Source organism: Neofelis nebulosa, chromosome 7, assembly GCF_028018385.1.
Source record: "Neofelis nebulosa isolate mNeoNeb1 chromosome 7, mNeoNeb1.pri, whole genome shotgun sequence".
NCBI classification, from domain to species: Eukaryota; Metazoa; Chordata; class Mammalia; order Carnivora; family Felidae; genus Neofelis; species Neofelis nebulosa.
The window spans coordinates 135118596-135141061 of NC_080788.1; the positions used below are offsets into that span (position 1 = coordinate 135118596).

Here is a 22466-nt window from a genome sequence, read left to right on the forward strand (position 1 = left end):
TGTTTTCTTAAACCTTCCATTATAGTGCCATTTCCATCTCATTGCAGTCATATACATTAACGACTTCTGCTGGAAGCACCAACTGGCAGAAATAACCTCCACTCGCTATAGCTGAGGGGAAAAAAAACGTCAAAGGAGAAAAAATGAACGAGGAACTTCATTTTCTGGATATATCTGCCATGGAGGGATTCTGAAGTTATAAAAATCTCTGTCCTAAAAAACAGTTTGCTTGTCCACTACTAGACAGCTCATGTGAGAGCTCACTTTACCTCAGGGTATTAACCTTCCAGAGAGACCTTGAAAATAAGGTTTTGATGTGATTGCATATTTTAAGGGTGTCACTTCACCACTGCACTGCCGACTAGTTTGGTTGTGGGCACTGAGAGCCCACATGAAGTTCAGAACAGGAGATTAAATATGAGAAATTACCAGCAACATTACCAATGTCAATCAGACCTTCTACTTTTTTACACTCAGGTTTCATTTGCTTGCAGTTGAAAAGTTAACAAATTATTAGTAGCTATCAAAGTCAGAAGGAAAGAAAGGAGAGGAAGGGAGCCAGAAGCAAGTCAGGTTTTTATGTACAAATCCGTTTTGTAAATCCATTATGTAAATCCGTTTTGTATGTGTTTTTTAAATTGTGGTAAAATTCGCATAACATAAAATTTACTATTTTAACCATTTTGGTGTATAATCCAATGGCACTTAGTACCTTCAGTGCTATACAATCATCACCTCTATCTGGTTCCAGAATATCACCCCAAAAGGAAAGCCTGTACCCTTCTACATTCCCCCCTTCCAGACCCTGGGAACAACTAATCTGCTTTTTGTCTCTGTAGATTTGCCCGTTTGGGACATTTCATAAAAATGGAATCACACAATTTGTGGCCTTTTCGTATCTGGCTTTTTCACTCAGCGTAATGTTTCCAAGGCTCACTTATGTTGTAGCCTGGGTCAGTCTTCACTCTTTTTGTGGCTGAATAATACTCCGTTGTGTGGACATACCACATTCTGTTTATCTAATCGTCAGCGGATAGACATTTGGATCGCTTCCATCTTTTGGCAATCATAAATAGTGCTGCTACGAACATTAACGTTCAAGTTTTTGTTTGAACACCTGCTTTCAGTTCCTTGGAGTGTTTCCCTAACAGTGGGGTTGCTGTAAATGTACTGTTAAGTCCTCAGCTATGGTCTCACCCCATAGAGCTTACAAAGCAACGTTTGCATCTCCTAAGTGTGTCATGAATTTGCAATGATCAGCTGATCCTTGAGGAATCCTATGGTTATGAGCGGTATTAACTGGACAAGCTTTCTGATGTCTGGTACAGACCAAGATACCAGTGAATAAGCCCACCAAACACAAAGTGCTTCTCAGCTGGGGAAGGCAAAGAATCCCTTGTGGAAATGAGAAAATAAAATTCTCAGGTCCTGCCCCAAACCTACTCAGTTGACATTTCTGAGGTCAGGATTAGGGATGTGTACTTGTTCAAAAATGTTGCTCACATAATTCTGATGCACACCTTTGGTTCAGCCCTCAAGGAATTGGAAGCAGTTCAACCTAGGTCACGTGAGCCTCATCAACCAAGACCACAGGTCTACTCGCGCCTCAAGTCCAACACAGACAGGAAGTGACTCCTCTCGCGTCAGCATCAACCAGTTAGCAGCTGAAAATGCCCAGGGGCAACTCCAGTCTATCCAGACTTCTTTAGGAGCCTCTTCACGGTACTTCTCAGAAAAAAAAGGAAAACTAATTGAAAAAACTTCTCTCCCTTCCTGACATATCTTTATTCAGAATCCCACCTCATAGGATTTTTATAAGTTAAAGTACATTGATTTCAATACCACAAACCTTAGGCAATAGTGGAAGATATTCTCTAATTCTGTGAAAAATAATGTTGAAGTAAACAGCAGGCAGATCCCCACAGTGCACTCAATGCACTCGCATCTTCTAGTGGGGGAAAACCATTAATCTCCTTAATATATATGCTTCTGCGTCAACAATATGAACAAATGCATCATATTTAAGCAATCTTGAAAGACTGGATTTTTAATCAGCTCTTAAAACAATTATAAGAACACTTGCCAGTATAATCAGTTACTTTAATTGTGTTTCCAAATCTTAAAAGAACCTGTTCGTGCTGACCAGGCAAGGAGTGTTATGAAATGTTGGGAGGAGGTCAATCTGAGAGAAAAGACATTTGGCAATAATTTTTATCTATACTTTTTCAGGGTTTTGTTTTGTTTTGTTTTGTTTTCCCTTAAAGAACTCTACAAATCAAAATGTCTAGTTTGAACTTCTTAAGGCACCTAAAAATCCCATCAATATATAAATAAATCTCACAGACCAGGTGAAGTCTTGGTGGGGGGTCGGGGGTGGGGGGTGTAAAGTCACCCATCTTCCCTCATGCCCACTAATTCCAGGAAAGCCTCTGGCTTAGCCACCTGGCCCCATGACAGTTGCGCATCCTAAAACCCTGAAGACACCAAAAAGAAGATTCAGCCTCTCTTCCCACAACAGGAGTCTCTTGGCCTTGCCCAAGTGAAACTCTACCATGGCACGAAAAGGGGCCATGACGTGAGGAGGACAGTGGCATGGTAACAAGACAAAGGAAAGTGGAATCTTGTGTGGGGTTGTATGTGATATTCGCTTAGCTTCTGGTAAGCTCCAGACCTTTACCCAGACACCCCTTGGCTATGGCTCTGCAGGCCAAGCTATGGAGGTACCATCAATAAGTTCCCCCAGCAGGGAAAGTGTAAGGAGTAAAAGGAAGAGGGAGAACTTAAGTCAATAAGAGAGCCAAACAGCGATCAACAGCTTGGTTTATGGAACCAGCTTTTATATTTCTCCTCTGAGTTTTAGAGTCAATAGAACTAATCAAACAACTAAGTACTCTTCAGGATCTAATCTGCTTTTGCTCTGGTTAGGTTTTGGTGTGAAATCATTAGCAGACAACCGACTCCTTTGCTACACTGGCATCTGGGAGGGCTTACGTAGCCCCTGCCTTATGGGATGCATTCCCTAGGTTTCAAGAGCTAGCACTGACAATAAATACATAAAAAGATGCTCAACATCATTAACCATCAGGGAAATGTAAATTAAAACCACAATGAGACAGCACGTCACATGTACGGGGATGGCAACGACTAAAAAGACAACAGCAAGTGCTGTGAGGGATATGGAGAAATTGGAGGCCTCGTAACTTTCGGGGGGAATGTAAAATGGTGCGGCCACTTTGGAGAATCATCTGGCAGTTCCTCCAAATGTTAAACGTAGGGTTACCATATTACTCGACAATCAAAAAAGAATGAACTCTTGCCATTTGCAACAATGTGGGTAGAACTAGAGGGTATTACGCTAAGCGAAATTAGTCAGAGACAGACAAATACCATATGACTTCACTCATATGTGGAATTTAAGAGACAAAACAGATGAACAGAGGATAGGGAAACAAAAATAACATAAAAACAGGGAGGGGGACAAAACAGAAGAGGCTCTTAAATATAGAGAACAAACTGAGGGTTGCTGGAGGGGTAGTGGGTAGAGGGATGGCTAAATGGACAAGGGGTTAGTGGGGAGGACACTTGGAATGGGCCCCGGGTGTTATATGTAGGGGATGAATCACTGGTTTCCACTCCTAAAATCATTATTGCACTGTACGCTAACTAACTTGGATGTAAATTAAATCATTAATGAGTTAAACAAACAAACAAATGTAGAGCTACCGTCCGATCCAGCGATTCCAGTCCTAGGTACAAGAGTGTATATTTCCACCTAAAAACTCGCATGAGAATGTCCACTGCGGCATCGTTCATAGTCACCAACTCGTGGAAACAATCCAAACGTCCATCTGATGAACAGATACATGAGATGTGTTCTATCCATGCGGTGGGATAGTATTTGGTCACAAAAAGGAGGGAAGTGCTGATCCGTGCTACAACTTGGGTGAAGCCTGAAAGCAGTGTGCTAAGGAGGCCAGTCATAAAAAGACCACATGGTACGTATCACCCCGTTTATCTGAAGTGTCCAAAACAGGCAGATCCATAAAAGCCAAAAAGAAATTAGTGGTTGCCAGAGGCCAGGGGAAAAGGGGAGCGTGGGGATTGACTCCTGATAGGTATGGGATTTCTCTTTGGGGATGAGAATGTTCTGGAATTAAATAGTAGTGACGGCTGAGCAATCTTGCGAGCATACTACAAACCAGTGACTTTAAATGGGTGAGATGCATAGTGTGGAAATTCGATCTCAGTAAAGCTCATATATCTATGACAGAGGGGCAGCGGGACAGAGGGAGGGGAAGGGAGGCAAGGAGTGAGAACACCTGAAGTGCCCTTCTGGCCTCAATCAAGTTCTCCATCACACTCACCATTCGCAGGTTTTGAGTTGTTCTTGTTTCTACTGCTCTGAGGATCTCTCTAAATCTCCCGACTCCTCTTGTCAAGTTCCTGTGTGCACACAGAATTTGACAGGGTTTCCATCTGGCATGCATTAATATTAAATATTTTATACACATATTTCAATGCATTTTGTCTACATAAAAGCTGTTGGCTAGATTTTCAGCAAACAATTATTCTGCACATGTCCATCCATCTTTGTTCAACTCTGAAAAATTTGGCCTGGGATTGGTGGTCTTTTGCGCTTCCACAGTCAGATTTCCTCAAGAAAAAAAAAAAATGTGAAAATCAGTTCTAAGGTATAGAAGGAAGAAAGGAAGGAAGGGAAGGAGGGAGGGAGGGAGGGAGGGAGAGGAAAGGAAAGGAAAGGAAGGGAGGGAAGGAGGAAGGGAGGAAGAAAATGTAAGATATCTTGCAAGAGTTTCTCCTCAACCTTACAATGGCTCTGTAGTTTTCCTGCTCTATTGATTGGTGCTGAAATCTATCTTTTCACTTAAAAGGTGGGTGGCAACAGGGTACAGAAATGTCAGCACTGAATGCACTGTGGGTAAAGGCTTCCTGTTACTTGCAATTTTTATGGGCAAGACAAAGGTAACAGGTATGAAAACGGTGGGGTTCCACCAAGCAATCACTCTGCATCTTTGAGGACAGAAATCACTGTCCCCAAAACCCATCAAACTGGCCTTCCTCCCCCCAACCCTGCACCAACAAGAAAAAGCAAATGGTCAAAGGCCCTTCCGAGAGCAAATGCATGAGGACTGGAACCCGGAGCTGCCTGACTCTGCTCAGAACACATCTCCCCTCCCGGTCCCACACCTCCCAAGACAAACGGACAAATCATTGTTTAGTGACATCCTGGTGCAGATGTCCAGGCCCCTGCCCGTTGTCCTCCCTGAAAGCTGCGCCTGCCCTGCTCAGCTGGGAACACTTCCCATTTACATTGAGTGCTGCCACCACCTATGACATAACTCGGTGATATTTATAACTTGCTCATTAGGACACATCTCATCTTTCCAAAAAGCCGCAGAACGGGTCAGCCGGTACAAACCTGTCAGCCAGCCTCTGCCGGCTGGGACAGATGCTCTAGGTATTTGCCTCTCTTCTTGGGTGACATTTTAAATCATGCAAAGGTATTTAATCAAACTGAATGTGGGGTTTCTGTAGGTTACAAGCACTCACGCAGGCTGTTCCTTTGTATCTTATACCTACATGAGGTCCCAGGACTCTCGTTCACAAGTACAGCCCTGGAACTTTAAGATAATAGTTTACTGGCGTATGTACATAAATACTCTCGGATTCCTCTCACCCACACATATCAGATGATACCAGATCAGAAGCTTTATGGTGACATAAAAAGAGAAGCGTGTGCTCAGGACTCTAAGCGGCGCTAAAGAAAATCTAACAGAGGCGTGAATAAAAATTAGGTAATGGGCCCCAGGACATACAATCTCCTCTGCTTTCCCCTTCGTTTGTTTTTATGGGATCTGTGTTCACAGGCAACAAAGTACATTTGCTTTGGACTGAAGCTCAGCTCTCTTAAGTAACGGGGTGGGGGGTGGGGGAGGAAATAGCAACAGCTAAAAAAGGGATGGGTGCGGGCACGGTGGGCTAATTTTGTTCCAGAATCACAGACCAAGCTCCTACTGTGCGCAAAAGGAACGGCAGTTTGAACTGTAGGACGTAAGGGTGGGGCTGAGGGAACACAACTAAAGACCCAGTGTGTAAAGGGCTGTTTTTCCAGGGTGGAAATCAGGCCTGAAAGTAGCATCAAATCTGAATATGATGAGCCAGGGAAGGCTGCAAGATAGGCACTGGTCATTCAGAATGTCTCCCGCGCCCTGCTGGCAAAAGGAGACACTTATCCAGTTACAGACACACAGAATTTTCCAGCTAGACACGATCCAACGCAACCTAGTCCATTATGACACAGAAGTGAAATGGCTCGCGCAGGTTCACAAACCCAGTGAGAGAATGAGCTGGAAGCTTTCTCCTGGGTTCTATCACCTTTCTGGGCAAAAGAAATGTCAGCTCTGAAAGCCAAGTGAGGCTCTAGAAGAAAGAACAAAGTACGAACGAATAAGAGAGCTCAGGTCTCTGTTTTGTAACATTTATATGCAAATCACTTCATATATACATAATACAGATTTTACCCGTTCCCGTGACCACAGCTAATGAGCTACTGCTAGGAAGTGGTTCACGATCCCAAAGAAAATGTGTCAGCCCAGGTGAAGCCTTCTGGAGGGTACTGCTTCGGCTGCCTTAAAAGAGAAAGGATGGCTGGAGAAACTCAACTACCCTCTGAGGGCCAGGAGGCTCTCCCGCGCGGGACCGAGGCCCCCTGCTGGATGACTGGAGGAAGTGTCTGGGCCTCAGGGGTGCGGCACAGGAGGGGGCTGATCAGCCTCTGGGTGCTTGTTCCCAAGGTACCCACGCTGCCTCTGAAGCAAACAGTTTTTCTCAACTGTTTCCACGGTATTTCTGGCGGGAGCTTTTCAGAATCGAATTGTTCCTCAAGCTCTGGGATCCTGCTTGTAAACAAAGGATCCACAGTGACCCCCGAAGGCCTCACCCCGCCGTGCCAATCAAACGAATGTGGCACCACCCACATGTAGGTGTCCGGCCACAGACCAGGCTGACAGCAGGAAGAAGGGGCTGGAGGTGAGAGATTTTAAATAGCAGAAGAGGAAGAAAGTTTCCCAGATGCAGAAACATCTCCTTCTCAGCAACTCCTATACCATTCATACATTTTTTGTTTAGGCACATAATTTTATTCAACCAATCATTTCCAACCGTCGCCATGACAGCAGGAAAAAAATTTAAGCTAGATGGATGATCGTGACAGAAAGGAACAAAAAGGGGAAATTAACTTATAAGAATTATAGCCTAAATGCTATGAAATACTCCATTTTGAGGGAAATAAAAGCCACAGGATTGCCTTCATGTCTCTAAACTATTAGTTTATTCTTCAAATGTTGAGATCATTAAATATCTAGAATGAAATGTTGCTTAAAAACTCCACTCCAAAACGAAGACAAGGGAGGCCAGGACGTTCCTTGGTTTTGAGGGTTTCCACAGACCCTCCACATTAGGTCACTGATTCCATTTCAACACCCTTGACTGAGAGAGCACAATGATGTCAGAATTCATTATGGCAAACTAGTCTCAAAATGAATGTTCCTGCCAGCCTTGGAGCAGCGGGCACTTTGGCAAGCTGTCAGAACTTGGGGTTCACCTCCCGCATCTTGCTTGGGTAAGCTTCCTGAGCTGGGTGCGTCTCCTTCCATGTGGAAAGGTTCCCAACAGCTCAGCTATCACCAAGGAGAAGGGGCCTGGGCGTCCCTTGAGCCCCAGCCGGTTGTCCAGTGTGACGAGCAGGCACAACCCTGCCTTCCCTTGCCAACATCCCTGTGTGTCCCCAACCCTGTGGGGAGAGCTTGGGCCAGTCCCACCGCCTTGCTCGTGTTCAAACCCAGGCAACCTACTGCTCTGTCTTGACAGGAAAGCCCGCCCACTTTTCCCAGGGACGCGTTCTGTTCCTGGTGACCTACTTGCACTTCTTCTTCCCTCCTCCTTTCTCCATCTGGTTTCAGATGGGAGGAACCTCCCAGGTCTCGTCTGCTGGCCCTTAGGTCAGGGCAAAAGCATGACTTCCTGAGGACACCGAGGGAGGCGGCCCCGCCAGCACTTGACCTCCCTCTGGACCCTGCGGGCCCTGCGGCAGCCGTTTGAAGGCTGGTCTCTGAAATTTACACCCTGCCACGTGCAAGTCCACGGCAGCGCCTGTTTCACGACTCTGAGCCACATTCAGAGCTCTTTGACACGGCCACCTGTGCCTCTGTGCCATGAAACCAAGGAGGAGCTGCATTGGGAAGGAAACCAGAGCTCCAGAATCAAAATCAAAATGGGAAACCAGGGCTGGGAGAAACTCGGAGACGTTCAGAACCGTTACACCTTGTGATAGGTGGCTCCTTCAACAGCAAGCTCAATACACCTTTTTCGTTATTATTTCTCCTTTTGTTTCTTGGGACCAGCGTGGGTGGGACGGGGCAGTTCTTCCCCTAACTTGTCCTTCCAGATTATTTTCTGACCTCAGAGTCTGGCCCAGGCCACCAACACTCTTCGATTCAATTATCCATTATCACGGTCATGCAAACCCAAAGTTCTGGGGTGAATAAAATACTTTTTATGCTGTTTGTCAAACTCCTGGATGATAAGGAAAAGTGCTCCTGCTAGAGTAAATTCAATATTTTTTCTCCTCTGTGGTTAAGAAATTTATAACCAAAGATCAATTACAGAACAAGTCAAGCTAGTAGATCTCTCAGAACTAAGAAGTTGCTGGCTTTTCCCAGGTCTTTTCTTACCAACTAGCACCCCTGAGGCTCTTCAGCAGTAGGGTCATTTCAACAGTCACTGAGTGCATTGTTCTTCAGGTTCCAGGCTCATCCCTGAAGATACACTGGCGAGCAAGGGACACCATCCCACCCCAGAGAGCTCAGAGAGCTTCACACACCCCATAAGAACGTAATAAGCATCTCGAGGACCAAGATCTGTGTTCTGTTCACCAACATACCCCAAGCCCCTCAAATAGAGTCTGGCATACAGCAAGTGCTCAATAAATACTTGTTGAATGAGGGATGCCTGGGTGGCTCAGTCAGTTAAGCATCCGACGTTGTCTCAGGTCATCATCTCACGGTTCGTGAGTTTGAGCCCCTCGTCGGGCTCTGTGTTGACAGCTTGGAGCCTGGAGCCTGCTTTAGATTCTCTCCCTCTCTCTCTCTCTCTCTCTCTCTCTCTCGCTCTCAAGAATAAATAAACATTAAATAGAATATGTCACAGATGCCCTCGGTGGCACTGCAGCATGGGTGCCTGGGGGAGCAGTGACATACCTGCCTGTCCCAAGTGACAGAGTGAGGCATGCCTGGCCTGACAGCTTCTAGAGAGCTGCACGGATAAGAAGGATTTTGAAGATTTTTTAAAAACCTTCCAAATATTTCAGGGAAGCTTTCCTGCTCACGTGCCTTTTACACCTGCTCCTCTCTGTCTGAAGTGTTCTAGGAACTGTTAGTCATCCTTCAAGACCCAGGTCAGAGGCCACCTGGGGAGCCTTTTCCTAGGTTCCCTAGGAAAACGCAGGTACTGCTTCCTGGGGTTCTCCCAACAAGCTCGCTTGTGTTTTGAGCCTAGAGAGCACTCAACACACTGGTTTTCACATGTATTTCTGTCTGTCTGCCAACCAAAGCGTGATCACCTCGGGAGCAAAGACCCTCTTTGTCCCAACTGCTACATAGAGCCAACCAGGCACCCAGTGACACTTAGGAAGCTGTGTGCCCTCAAAAGAAAGAGTGAGCGCTATCTTGTATTCCAAAATCCCTTTCCCCATCTCCTTGATGAAAAGTCTTCTTGACCACAAATGGGACAACTGAAGCAGACCCTTCTTACATGAGATACACCCCACTGGTACGCTAGACATTGTCAACACAACCCCAGAAGGACGGAAATAAGCCAGCCTTCTCTAGGTCAATTTCTCTTAGCTCTCAGGCTTGAGAATTGCTTCCTCTTCATTTATACAACCTTAGGATCATCTATTTGGAAAAAGTCTGAAGTCAAAACCAGATATCCAGACGGGAAAGTGTGAGAAGAAAAAGACATCCTTCGCAGTCCAAAAGGGCACTTCTGGCCGGCTGTCAGGGAGCTGCTTTTTGTCCCAGAATGGACTCCAGCTTCTCCCTCTGTACACGCTCTTCGCCTCGTATCCAATGACATGCACTTGTGAAGACAGATGGCTTGCTGTAGTCAGAGGCCAGGGATCAAACCCACAACCTTGGCCTGGTTAGCAAAGGACTCTGTCTGATCAACGGAGCAGGCCAGCTGCAGCCTAGATATAGTGGTGGAGGGTGTGACAGCCATCCACGCTGGGAGGCGATCAAGCAGGCGAAGCTTCCGGAAGTCTCTCTGCAAACCTAATGAGAGTTGTACTAGGCTTAACAACATTTTTTCTGACTACCTCAGCAACTGAGGCTTCCCCGTGACAAAAGCAGAGTCAATCAGGCGTTTCGGTCAGCCGGCCAGGCAGCAGGCAGCACGCAGAGCAAGCTCTGTGTATCAGACAGCATCTCAGGCAGCAGAGGGACAAGTCCAGTGAGGCAGGCAGGGCTGTCGCGGAGCCGGGACAGGACATGCACACTTCCAGCATGGTGTACTAGAGGCCCCCAGATGCAAGCTGGACTCGGGCGAAAGAACGGCACCCTTCCCCCAACAACCTCTTCCCTGACACTCGCCCGGACCCCCGGCCTCTGAGGAAACATGGAATATGGAGAGGCTTGCTTCCTCTCACGTTCTTCTCCTCCAACTTTGGGGAATGGGTCAAAGGCTATCAATCCTCATTCCAACAATATCTACTGAGTGCCTATGGGCATCAGGAAAGGGGCACAGGGGTGCAATTGTGAGCCAGCCAATACACATGCATCCTCATGAGCTGTGGTGTGACCATGGTCACCTTCGCCCCGAATCCCAGCAGTATCCAACACAGAGCAGGACTCCTCAGTCTAATGCTACCTGCACCAAAAGAACCAGAACTTATCTAACACGTGAGGCCGGCCCTCCCATATGCTTACCTGGAAATCCACATACTTACATATATACTTATACCTAGACCAAACAGAACATGGGTCCTAGAGCCACATGGTAAGGGCTCAAGCCCCAGCTTCATACTCACTCACTGTTGACCTTGGGCAAGAGCCTGTGCCTCTGCTTCCTCATCCGTAAAATGGGGATAACAAATGTAGCCCCCTCCCCCCCACAGACTGGTTCTAGGAATTAAATGAGTTAATACACATGGCAAGTGCTTTTAAATGTTTAACATTATTACTACTATTTCCTCACAACTCTGTCGTTGCTCTAAATAGTTTTGGAATTCTGGAAACTACCTCCCAGTCAACTGACGGAACATGAAAGTCTGTTTTACCGCTTTGGAGACATTTCACTTTGAAGCAAAAAAAAAAAAAAAAAAGTTATTCCTGGTTTGGATTCACTCATTCACTTTGTTATTTACTGAAAACCTACCATGCCCTCAAAGACAAAAGACAACAACCCATGTCAAGGGAGGGTAACAGAAGCTCCTTCTCCGGGGCTCTGTAATCACTCTCCCAGGAAATGATGGTGAGATCTCCCAAGTGTGCTGGTGCCCACAGGGAGGAGTGCAGAGTCCCCACCGAAGCTGTAGGGGACGGTCCAGGACAAATGCAACACTGAGAAGCAGAGGCACTGAGGGAGGTGAACTGAATCCTTCTCGTGCTGTCTCAGTTAAAACAGCCAACTTACAGAGATTGCTCTGAATCAATTGATGAGGGCCAGGCCAAACTCAAAAAGGTTAACCTGGGAGGCTGAACCACTAACTGTCTCACAAGTACTTTTGACCTCCTGCTCACCCAGCCGATTGTGCTACGGAGAAGGAAAAAGGCGGAGAAGACATCAAGGGGAGGACAGTCCTTCCAAATGTACTGCAATACTTGAGCTGAAAGTTAAGTACAAGGATCAGAGTGCAATACTCACTTCCATTTCAATTAGTGGAAAACAGAACTGCAGTTCCAGAACAACGTCTGGGGACAATATTTTAAAAGCTATGACAAGTGGGAAAAAAAATCCAAGGGACTCAGTTAAAAAGAAAAAAAAGAAAAAGATCTTTAAATGTACAGGGTCACGGGTCCAAACGCCTTCAGGAGCCAAGCAAGCAGCCACGTGGGTGGGGCCAGGCAGCGGCAGCAGCTGGGGGTGGTGCTGGGGCCCCAGGCCTGCCTAAGGTGTAGAGTTCAAAACCAGACCAGATACACTCCATGTGGGGAAGGCGGGGCGGGGGGGAGCTCCGCCATTAAATTGGCAAATGAGAGCCTCCAGTATTTTTCTTGGGGAAATAAAGCAGTATATCTCAGCTTGAGGCAGCGTGGTGCCGTTTGGGATTCGCAGACATTCCCGTGAGTCATGCCAGATAACTTGCTTGGGTCTGGGAGAGGCTAATAAGCTGGGGACAGAAAAGAAGAAAAGGGCAAAGGTTGCGGGTGATCATGAGCAGAAGAGGAGGAAGGGAGAATGGAATGTGAGACATCTGGAAACACAGCGAAGGGAAAACAATACCAGATGCTAGGCACGCACCGCGAAGGGTAAGAATGTGGGCAACTGGCTTTATCTTGCTGTGCCTGTTTCCTCGTCTAGAAAATGGGACTATCTTCCCTCCAAACACCGGAGTAAGATGACACCTGTACAGCTCCTGACCCAGTGCTCAGAACCATGTGAACTCCCCCCGTTCTCCAACCATCCACTGCCTCCCACCATCTATCATCTGGCTCTCCGCTCCACATGTCAACATTGACTGGGCCAGAGCCAAAAGCAGCTGCTGCTATGTCCGTGTGCCTTTGGTTTAGCAGAAAACAGAGGCAAATCAGGACCAGCTTCTATTATATACTATATCAAAATGTTCTTCTCAACCAACCAACAAGTATTTATTTAGCACCTTCTGTAGTTTTACAGAACTTTTACATGAGGAAACAAAGGCTCAGGAAATTATGTAACATCGTACAGCCCACAGACAGAAGAGCCAGCATTTGAACTCAGGCTCAATCTGATTCTGGTGCGAAAGCTGAAGACCATCCCCGTCGTGCAGAAGCCCGCAGACAACCTGGAAACTGTGACCGCTTCGCGTGACGCAGAAACAGAGGCAGAAGAGAGGCCAGAAAGGTTGGGAGCAGCGAGGGTCCAAGTCTCCACCTGAATACACTGGTTTCTAAAGAAGGGATGGGATTGGAGGCCCCTCCCCTGGGGGCGGAGGACAAAGGAACCTCGGGGAATTTCTGCTGAGTGGTCTGGGCAGAAACACAACTCTGAAGTAAGACGGTATCAGAGAGACTAACACTGACCAAAGGACGACAGTACAGAGACGGGTCTCTCCCCAGTCGTCAGGACAAGCTTATAAATTAAATTCTTTCATCATACAGTGACTTGTTTATTTGGCCTTCCCATTCACAACCAGTCGTCTAAGATGGTGAGCTCAACTGTACCTTTGGACCATCTATAGAAAAAAAAAAAGCTTTGCTAAGCACACGAGCAGGACAGGACAAGCGTGATCTGTGAGGAGCATATTTAATTGTCTTGGGGGAATAAGCTATTTTCAAGCCCCTCGAAGCCATTCAGAAGTGTATTAATAAACCACTGACAAGGTAATTAAAAAATATTTCACTCCCTCATCAAGAAAGCCCCTCTAAGACTTTCAGCTCCTTCAGGACAGAGACTGGGTCCTCGTGTGCTCGCAGGATACGACCCAGCTGCATACCTGCTACTCATAGGGCTGCTGTCAGGATTACGTGAGGTAACAGTCATCGCTGAGTAAATGCGAACCACCATCATTATCTTCTTCTGAGGCAACACCAACTGGTTCCATGCCATCTCCCAACCCATTATTCCAGATGGTCTCCCACCAACCTAGTGAGGCATGTAGGACTTCATTACCTTCAACTGACAGAGAGGGAGACCGAGTCCCTGAGAGAGAAAGGGAGAGGCCCGCCCAGCAGCTCCATCAGTGAGTGGCCCCTGGCTTCCCAGTACAGGGATCCCTCCCCTGCTCTCTGCTGGGCACTGTTCTATCTCATCTTTCACTGCCCACCCTCCCCCATTCTTTGTTAACTTTTATTGTATGAAATATAGAGCAGACAGCCAAATAAAACAAATAAATCTCCTGGGGAATTCTTAGGAGGCAAACACCCTTATAACTACCACTCAGGTTTAAAAAAAGACCACTGTCAGGGAGGAGAGCCTGGGAGACTCAGTCGGTTGGGCATCCTACTCTTCATTTCGGCTCAGGTTGTGATCCCGGAGATCGTGGGATCGAGCCTTGCATGAGGCTCTGCAAAAAGCCTGCAGCCTATTTAGGATTTTCTCTCTCTCTCTCTCTCTCTCTCTCTCTCTCTCTCTCTCTCTCTCTCTCTCTATTTCCCTCTGTGTTTCCCCCTGCTTGTGCACGCATGCTCTCTAAAAAAAAAAAAAAAAAAAAAAAAAAGACCATTGTCAAACACCCTATCCCAATTAACAGGCTCCTCCCTCCACCCAAAAGTACCTGCTACCCTGACTTTTAGAATAATCGCCTCATTCCATTTCCTTATGGCTTACTCCCTCAAGTATACATACCTACACTACAGTTCAGTCTTGCCCACTTTTCTCCTTACTCGAGGAGTCTTTAAAATCTCTTAATCTGTAGGTGCCCTTTCTACCTCCTTCTTTTCCTTAGAATTTATCTATTAAAGAATCTGAACTGTTTGCCCCATCGAGTTTCTCCTTAGCTGGAAAACTGCACAGTTTCATACTTTTCTCTGTTCTCTGTATTTCTTAAACTTGGTAGTTGGAATTCAAGACTTGACCTATTCAAGTTCAATCCCTTTGCTCAAGATTTTGCCAGTGGTGTACCCCTCTATCAGGAGGCACATCATTTCTGGCTGTCACTTTTTTTTTTTTTTTTTTTTTTTTTTTTTTTGGTGTTAGCAGCCCTTAGATACATGAATTCACTGGGAGGTACAAAATGGTGATATTCTAAGTCTCTCTTTGCATTTTCATTCATTAGCTGGAATAATCTTATAGGAAGGTGTTTCCTTTCATCTAATATTCGGTTTTCCAGTGCTTTTTATTTACTTTGTTGATACCGATTTAGAACTCATGAATTTAAACATATTTGATGAGTCTCTTGCAATTTTTATCCTTCTTGAAATTCAAATTGTCCCATATTTGGCCTGAATTCTTTAAACATGATCCTAGAAATCTTTTGAGTTTCCTTGCTATCTGGTATGTAAAGATGTTCCAAACTCACCCTATTCATTTCTTATTCCAGAACTGGAATGATTTCTTTTATTGGTAAATGATACTTCAAGATCACAATCATGCACTAGGGATGTTCATTGCTACTGGGTCAGTCACTGACTCAGACCTCTCTCCCTCTCTCCCTTTTTCTCTCACTCCCTCTCTCTCTCACGCACACAGGTGTATATATGCGTATATATACACACATGCACACACATGTACATATGCAGACACACACTACCTCATGGTTTCAATCATGTCCAATTTAATCATTCAGGACTGACACAGTTTGTTCTTGATTTCTTCCATTTTAAATCTGTTTTGCCTTTCTCCCACACCAAGAAATCTGGTTCTCAAGGACACAGGGCATAATAGATAGAACATTCCATAAGTATTCATTTGCTTTATTCCATGTCACATAAAAGTGTTTTGGAGTAGCACTACTAATAATACCACCATCATTGTGATTACTGAAATATTAAAAATTTATTTTCCACATGCGCTATCAGCGTTCTCTTTCCATTTTAAAATTTGTGATTGCACTCTATCTGTTATGAGACACACAAAGAAACAGAAAAGCCTGACCTATGGCCAGAAAAAAAGAGCAATCAATATAAACTCACTCCAAATGGATCCATATGTTCGATTTAGCAAAAACTTCAAAGAAGCTATTATAAGTACAATCAAAGAATTAATAGAAGCCATATACGAAGATGTTTTTTTAAGATCAGTCGATTCAAAAACAGGGAATCTCAATAGTGAAGCAGAAACGATAGGAATTAACTAAATGAAGATTTTTAGAATTAAAAAGTATAAGTACAATGAAAAATTCCCTGAACGGAATTTGGCTGCTTTGAGATGGCAGAAAAATCACAAGCTTAAAGATAAATGAATAAAAATTGTCCAGTCCAAAGAACAGAGAGAAAAAGTACTTTAGAAAAACAAACATGTAATTATAAGCCTGCCGAAAGCAAGAAAAAAAAAAAAATCTTGAAAGTAACAACCAAATTAATCACATACAGGGGAACAACCATACTATTCTCATCAGAGGAGTAGATACACTCTAGGTACGGAAAGAAAAGAAACTATCACCAAGAATTCTATCTACAGTAAAGCTGTCACCCAGAAATGAAGGCCAATAATGACATTCCCAGATAAACAAAGAGTGAGGGAATTCTCAGCTAGGGAATTCTCACACCCAATACGAAATTTTAAAGGAAGTCCAGACTACAAGGAAATGACAACAGAGGGCAATTTGAATCCACAGGACAAAAATCAGTAAGAGTACCAGGAATGTAAATATAGGGGTAAATATAAAATATTGTATGAATACATTTTTAAATCATTTTAAACTCCTATAAAAAATAAGATTGTATAAGGGAATACTTCTTTTCTGCACTGTTGTGTTTATAACATAGAGAGACATTAATAGCACAAAGAAGGGAGGAAATGAAGCTATATTAGAGTCAAGTTGTAGATTTTAGTAAAATTGAGTCAGCGTTAAGCTGAAGTAGACCATGATCATTTAAGATCTACATTGTAATTCATAAAAAATCAACAGAAGAGTTAAGATGTAATACTAAAAAGTATTTGCTTAACACAAAAGAAAGTGATAGGGAGAAACAAAGAATCAAAAAAGATGCCAGACATATAGAAGAAAAGCAAGATGCAGACATGAGTCGAATCACATCAACAGTTACATTAAATGGGAATTGAATCAAAAGGCAAAAATGTTTATACTAAATTAAAAAAGCAAGATCCAACTACATGCTATCTACAAGAAATATATACAAGTAGTACTTTACTCCAAAGACACAAACAGGTTGAAAATAAAAGGATAAAAAAGATACACTATGTAAACAGTAACTACAAGACAGCTAGTATGGTTATACTGATATCACGTAAGACAGTCTGTAAGTGAGGAAACATTACCAGAGACAAAGAGGCATTTATAAAGAACCTACAGCTAACATGTTATGGTGAAAGACCAAATGCTTACTTCTTAAGATCAGGCAGGAATAAGATAAAGATGTCTACTCTTATCACTTCTCCTCAGCTTTGTTTTGGAAGTTCTTGACAATGCAACAAGGTAACAAATGGAAGTAAAAGGCATACAGTTTGGAAAGGAGGAAGTGAAACTGGTTTTATTCACTGATGATGTGATCCCGCATATAAAAATTCTAAGGAATCTATTAAAAAATTTACCACAACTAATTAGTAAGTTTGGTAACATCACAAGAAACGATATTGAAATACAACAATATATCAACAGTATATCTATATGATAGCAAAGAATAATCTGAAAGTGAAATTAAGAAAATAATTCCTCAGGAGGCCTGGGTGGCTCAGTCGGTTAAGCGTCCGACTTTGGCTCAAGTCACAATCTCACGGTTCATGGGTCTGTGCCCCGCATCAGGCTCTGTGCTGACAGATAAGAGCCTGCAGCTGCTTCAGATTCTGTGTCTCCCTCTCTCTCTGCCCCTCTCCCACTTGCATTCGGTCTCTCTCCAAAATAAACATTAAAAAAAAATTTTTTTAAAGAAAATAATAATTCCATTCACAATAGCATAAAAATGAATAAAATAATTAGAAACAACAATAAATGCTTAACTTGCACACTAAAAGCCACAAAAAATTCTTGAGAGAAATTAAAGAAAATCTAAATAAATGAAGAGATCCTGGATTGGGAGATTCACTATTACTTTTATGGCAATACTCCCTCAATTGATCTAGAGATTCACTGCCAACCTTATCAAAATCCTGGCAGGCTTTTTTTGTAGAAATTGACAAGCTGATTCTAAAATTTATATGGAAATGTCAAGGACTGAGAATAGCCAAAATAATTTTGAAAAAGAACAAAGTTAGAGAACTCACACTATCTAATTTCAAAACTTGCTGTAAAGCTACATATTCAAGACAGTGTGGTATTGGCTTACAGACAGACATATAAATCAATGCAACAAAACAGAGATTCCAGAAATAAACCTTTAGATTTATGTTCAGTTAACTAATTTTTTTTACAAAAGTGTCAAGGCAATTTAGTGGGAAAAGAGACTTTTCAACAAATGATGGTTGGACAACTGGATATGTAGATACAAAAAACTTTTTTACTCAGACCCTTACCTCACACCATACACAAATATTAAAGCAGATTACAGACCTACATGTAAAAGCTAAAACTAGAAATTTTCTGGAATAAAACATAGGAGAAAATCTGTAGTCTTAGATTAGGCAAAATTTTCTTAGATACGACACCAAAGGATGACCCATAAAAAGAAAAATTAGATTCCATCAAAATCAACTTTCCTCTTTAAATGACCTCATTAAAAAAAATTAATACAAGCCACAGACAGGCAGAAAATACATGCAAAGTATATACCTGATAAAAGACTTGTATCAAGAATATATAAAGAAGTCCTACAACTTGATAATAAGACAACACAGTAGAAAACCAGGCAAAAGATCTGAATAGATATTTCATACAGAAGATATAAGGACAGCTAAGAGGCACACGAAAACTGCTGAACCTCATTAATCATTAGGGAAATACACATTAAAATCACAATGAGATACCACTACAAACCCACTAGACTGGCTTTAATTTGAAAACTGACAACACTAAGTGTCAAAGAGGATGAAAAGAAGTTGGAACGCTCCCACGTTGCTGGCAGGAATGTAAAATGGCACAACCACTTTGGAAAACAGCTTGGCAGTTTCTTAAAAAGTTAAACACAAACTTATATGACCCATCAATTCCACTCCCATGAATCCATCCAAGGGCAATGAAAACATGTCTACAGAAAGATTTGTACATGAATGTTCATAGCAGTATTATTCATAACAGTTAAAAAGTGCAAGCAATCCAAACGTTCATCAATTGGTAAATGAATACACAAAAGATAGCATAGCCATGTGATGCAATAACTATTTAGCAATAAAAAGCAATGACCTACTGAGACTTGCTACAATGTGGGTGCACATAAAAACCATGCAAAGTGAAAGAGGCAAGACACAAAGGACTCCATATTCTATGATTTCCTTTCTGTGAAATGTTTAGAGAAGGCAAATCCATAGAGCCAGAGAACAGATCAGTGGTTGCCCGGGGCTAAGGGTGGGAATGGAAACAAATACGCATGAAGAACTTTTTAGGGTGATGGAAATGTTCTAAAGGTGCCATGTGCCGATGACTGCACCACTGTAAAAATTTACTCAAAGCAATTAAACTGCAAATTTACAACAGGTGAGTTTTTGATATATATCTATAAAACCTAAATAAAGCTGCTAAAAAAACATAGCAGCTTGCTTTATGATAACTCTTGGCTATCTCCCTCTCCCCCCAACGTTTACCTTTTCAGTCTTTTGTCTCTTGTGTCACTTCTTGATCAATTTCCATTCCACGCTCTGCAGTTTCCCCTCATTGTGGGGCCCAGTCCCGGCAAAGAGCCCACTGGTCCATTTTCAAGTCTTCAGAGGGGCCACACTGCTCCAGCCCCTTAGACCTTACTCGGCAAAACCCTCTCATTTTTAACCGCTGATCCCAACTGGCCTGCCAAGCTGTCCAGCCAACTCTTGTTGGCTATTTTAAAGTCTCTTACTCTCAGGTCCATCAGACGCCCCATCGCTTCCTTCTGCATTCTCCTACACGAATGCAAGTAACATGCTAGTCCATAGCTGTCGGGAGTTGTCACATCAGCTTGTACCTTGGTGTTCACGAGCATACCTTGGCATCTGGTTCTGTTACACATGTTGTTTTGGGTTTGCTGCCTGGTTACGGTATCTTTAAAAAAAATGTTGTTTAATGTTTATTTATTTTTAAGAGAGAGACAGACAAGGTGCAAGTGGGGGAGGGGCAGAGAGAGAAGGAGACACAGAATCCGAAGCAGGCTCCAGGCTGTGAGCTGTCAGCACAGAGCCTGACGTGGGCCTCGAACTCAGGAACCGTGAGATCATGACCTGAGCTGAAGTCAGACGCTCAACCGACTGAGCCACCCAGCAGCCCCTACTGTGTCTTTTTTACGTGGATATGTGAGAAGATCCAAAAGCCATGCAGCCCCTGTTGTCATCACTTTCCCAGATTTCTTAGCTGCCAATCGTACCTTTCCCTCTAGGAAGCTGACAAATCCTTCAGTCTGTGGAGCCGATCAAACCTTGGTATAGAGCTTACTATGTGCCAGACACCGTTCAAGCACACTATCGTTACTGAACCCACTTAATCTGCTTAAACAACACATGAATTAGCACTATTATTATCCCCAATTTACAAATAGGGAAACTGAAACAGAGAGGTCAAGAAACTTGCCAAGATCACAGTGCTGGTGAATGTCTCTATAAAACCTAGAGTCAGTGCTCTTTAACCACTAGACAATGCTGCCTCCAGTGAGCGTATGAAATGTATCTGGCCTGATAGATCTAGCATTCACCTGTGACTAACACCCCTGTCCCCCCAGTCCTTCCTAAGATGGGAAACTGTAACCCCTCCTTCAAAGACCAAGTTCAAATGTCAATTCTTCTAAGAAACTGGATGAGCTCACATAGGGAGGTGGCTGCTTCTTCCTTCCTCCCCCTTCTTTTCTCCAACCCATCCCTTTATGATTGTGCTTTTCACCAGGTGTTAAAATTGTTCGTCAACATCCTTGTGTTCCCCATGGGCTTGGAGAACAGTTTTTATTCGTCTCCTATCCCAGAGCTTACCCTAGCGACGAGCGCCCAGCAGGCTCTCAATAAACATTGATGGAACTGAGTCGGCAATAGTTTTTTTTCTTAAAACTAGCTCAAAATGTACTTGAAAGCAACATAATTGCATCTTTTTTTTTTTTTTTTTTTTTTTTTAATCTGTAATTCAGAGGTTTTACCAAGTCTGGCTAGTGAGTTTTTCTGGGGCATTCTTCAGAAGAAACACAGCATCTGATTCTACTGATATTTTAGCTGCTTATTTCCAACATGCATAGATAGTTGCTTCTGATGCTAATTGCCAGGGAGATTCAAAGGAGAACCAGCTACCACACCCTTCAGCCAAGCACCTGCCAGCACAGAGAGGATATGGGAGGAAGAACTAGCAGAAGGAAGGTACCATGTGTCTGTGCCAGGCCTAAAGAATTACCACCAAACTCACAAATAAACAGGAAAAATTCAAACCTAAAATAGAGAGGAAAGTGGAAAAACCAAATGTCAATTGAAAAGAAATAATTCATTAATTTTGAAAAGTCTGGTAATTTAACAGGGGCACCTGGGTGGCTCAACTGGTTAAGCATCCGACTTTGGCTCAGGTCATGATCTCACAGTTTGGGGGTTTGAGGCCTGCGTCGGGCTCTGTGCTGACAGCTCAGAGCCTGTTGCCTGCTTCACATTCTGTGTCTCCCTCTCTCTCTCTGCTCCTCACACGCTCACGCTCTTTCTCTCAAAAATAAATAAACATTAAAAAAAATAAAAAATGAAAAAATAAAAATCTTGTAATTTAACAGAGAGCTTTGCTATGAGAAAATACAATTATATCGTAGATTTCCTTGTTGGTGTACAGATCTATGGCAGATATTGCCATATAAATATAAATATACAAACATAAAGGCAGATATTTGTAAGAAAATTTATAACCCCGCTCGTTTTCAGTAGAAGGTTCTAGTAGTTCCTAAGAAAAGTCAGAAATTCTGCAAAGATGCCTTTGTCATTTTCTGGGCTTTAGCTCAATCTCTCTCTGCCACTCTAAGACTTGACTAAAAATACCTCTGAGAAAAAAAGAATGGAGAGAAACACAATGATTTAAAAAGAAATAGGTAGGAAGTATCCCTTGAAAGAGCTGGGGACCCCATCCCCTCTGACCCTGTTCTCGTGTAAAGTATTAATGCATTTGACACCGAAACCAGGGAAAGAAAACAGCGGCTTAATGAGTTTGCTCTGGCCAAGAGCCAGAACAGGGGTGCTGTCTGTGTCCCCACCCCTCTCCTTCCCATCCACCTTGCTTCCAGGGCTAATACCTCTGGACTTGCTCTGTGGCACGGATATCACTAAACCACCAGGAAGGCTTCCCGGAGTCTGACAGGCTCAGAGAGGGTAAAATTTGGCTTCCTTCTTGACCAGACAGGATGCGAATTCCTCTTTCCCAACACACATGTGTCATTTCAACAGTTGGCCCTTGGGGGGCCGCGTACAAAGGCCACACTTAAAATACTCTGACGTGCTTCAGTGTCCAACTTTGCCCCAAGAAGTTTCAACTCGAAGAGTTCCTTACTTGAAAAATGCGG

At 43.5% G+C, this 22466-nt stretch overlaps 1 protein-coding gene across 10 annotated transcripts in view; it reads right to left on the minus strand.

Moving 5' to 3' along the window:
• TTC7B (tetratricopeptide repeat domain 7B) overlaps positions 1-22466 on the minus strand; it is a 255882-nt gene that overhangs the window by 142597 nt on the left and 90819 nt on the right. For 9 of the 10 annotated variants that reach the window (XM_058740002.1, XM_058740004.1, XM_058740003.1 and 6 more), the window contains one exon: positions 4365-4443. The exons of the other annotated variant lie outside the window; for it this stretch is intronic. In XM_058740002.1, coding sequence (XP_058595985.1) covers positions 4365-4443 — 79 coding nt within the window. The remainder of the gene's footprint in view (positions 1-4364; positions 4444-22466) is intronic. 10 annotated transcript variants of the gene reach the window in all.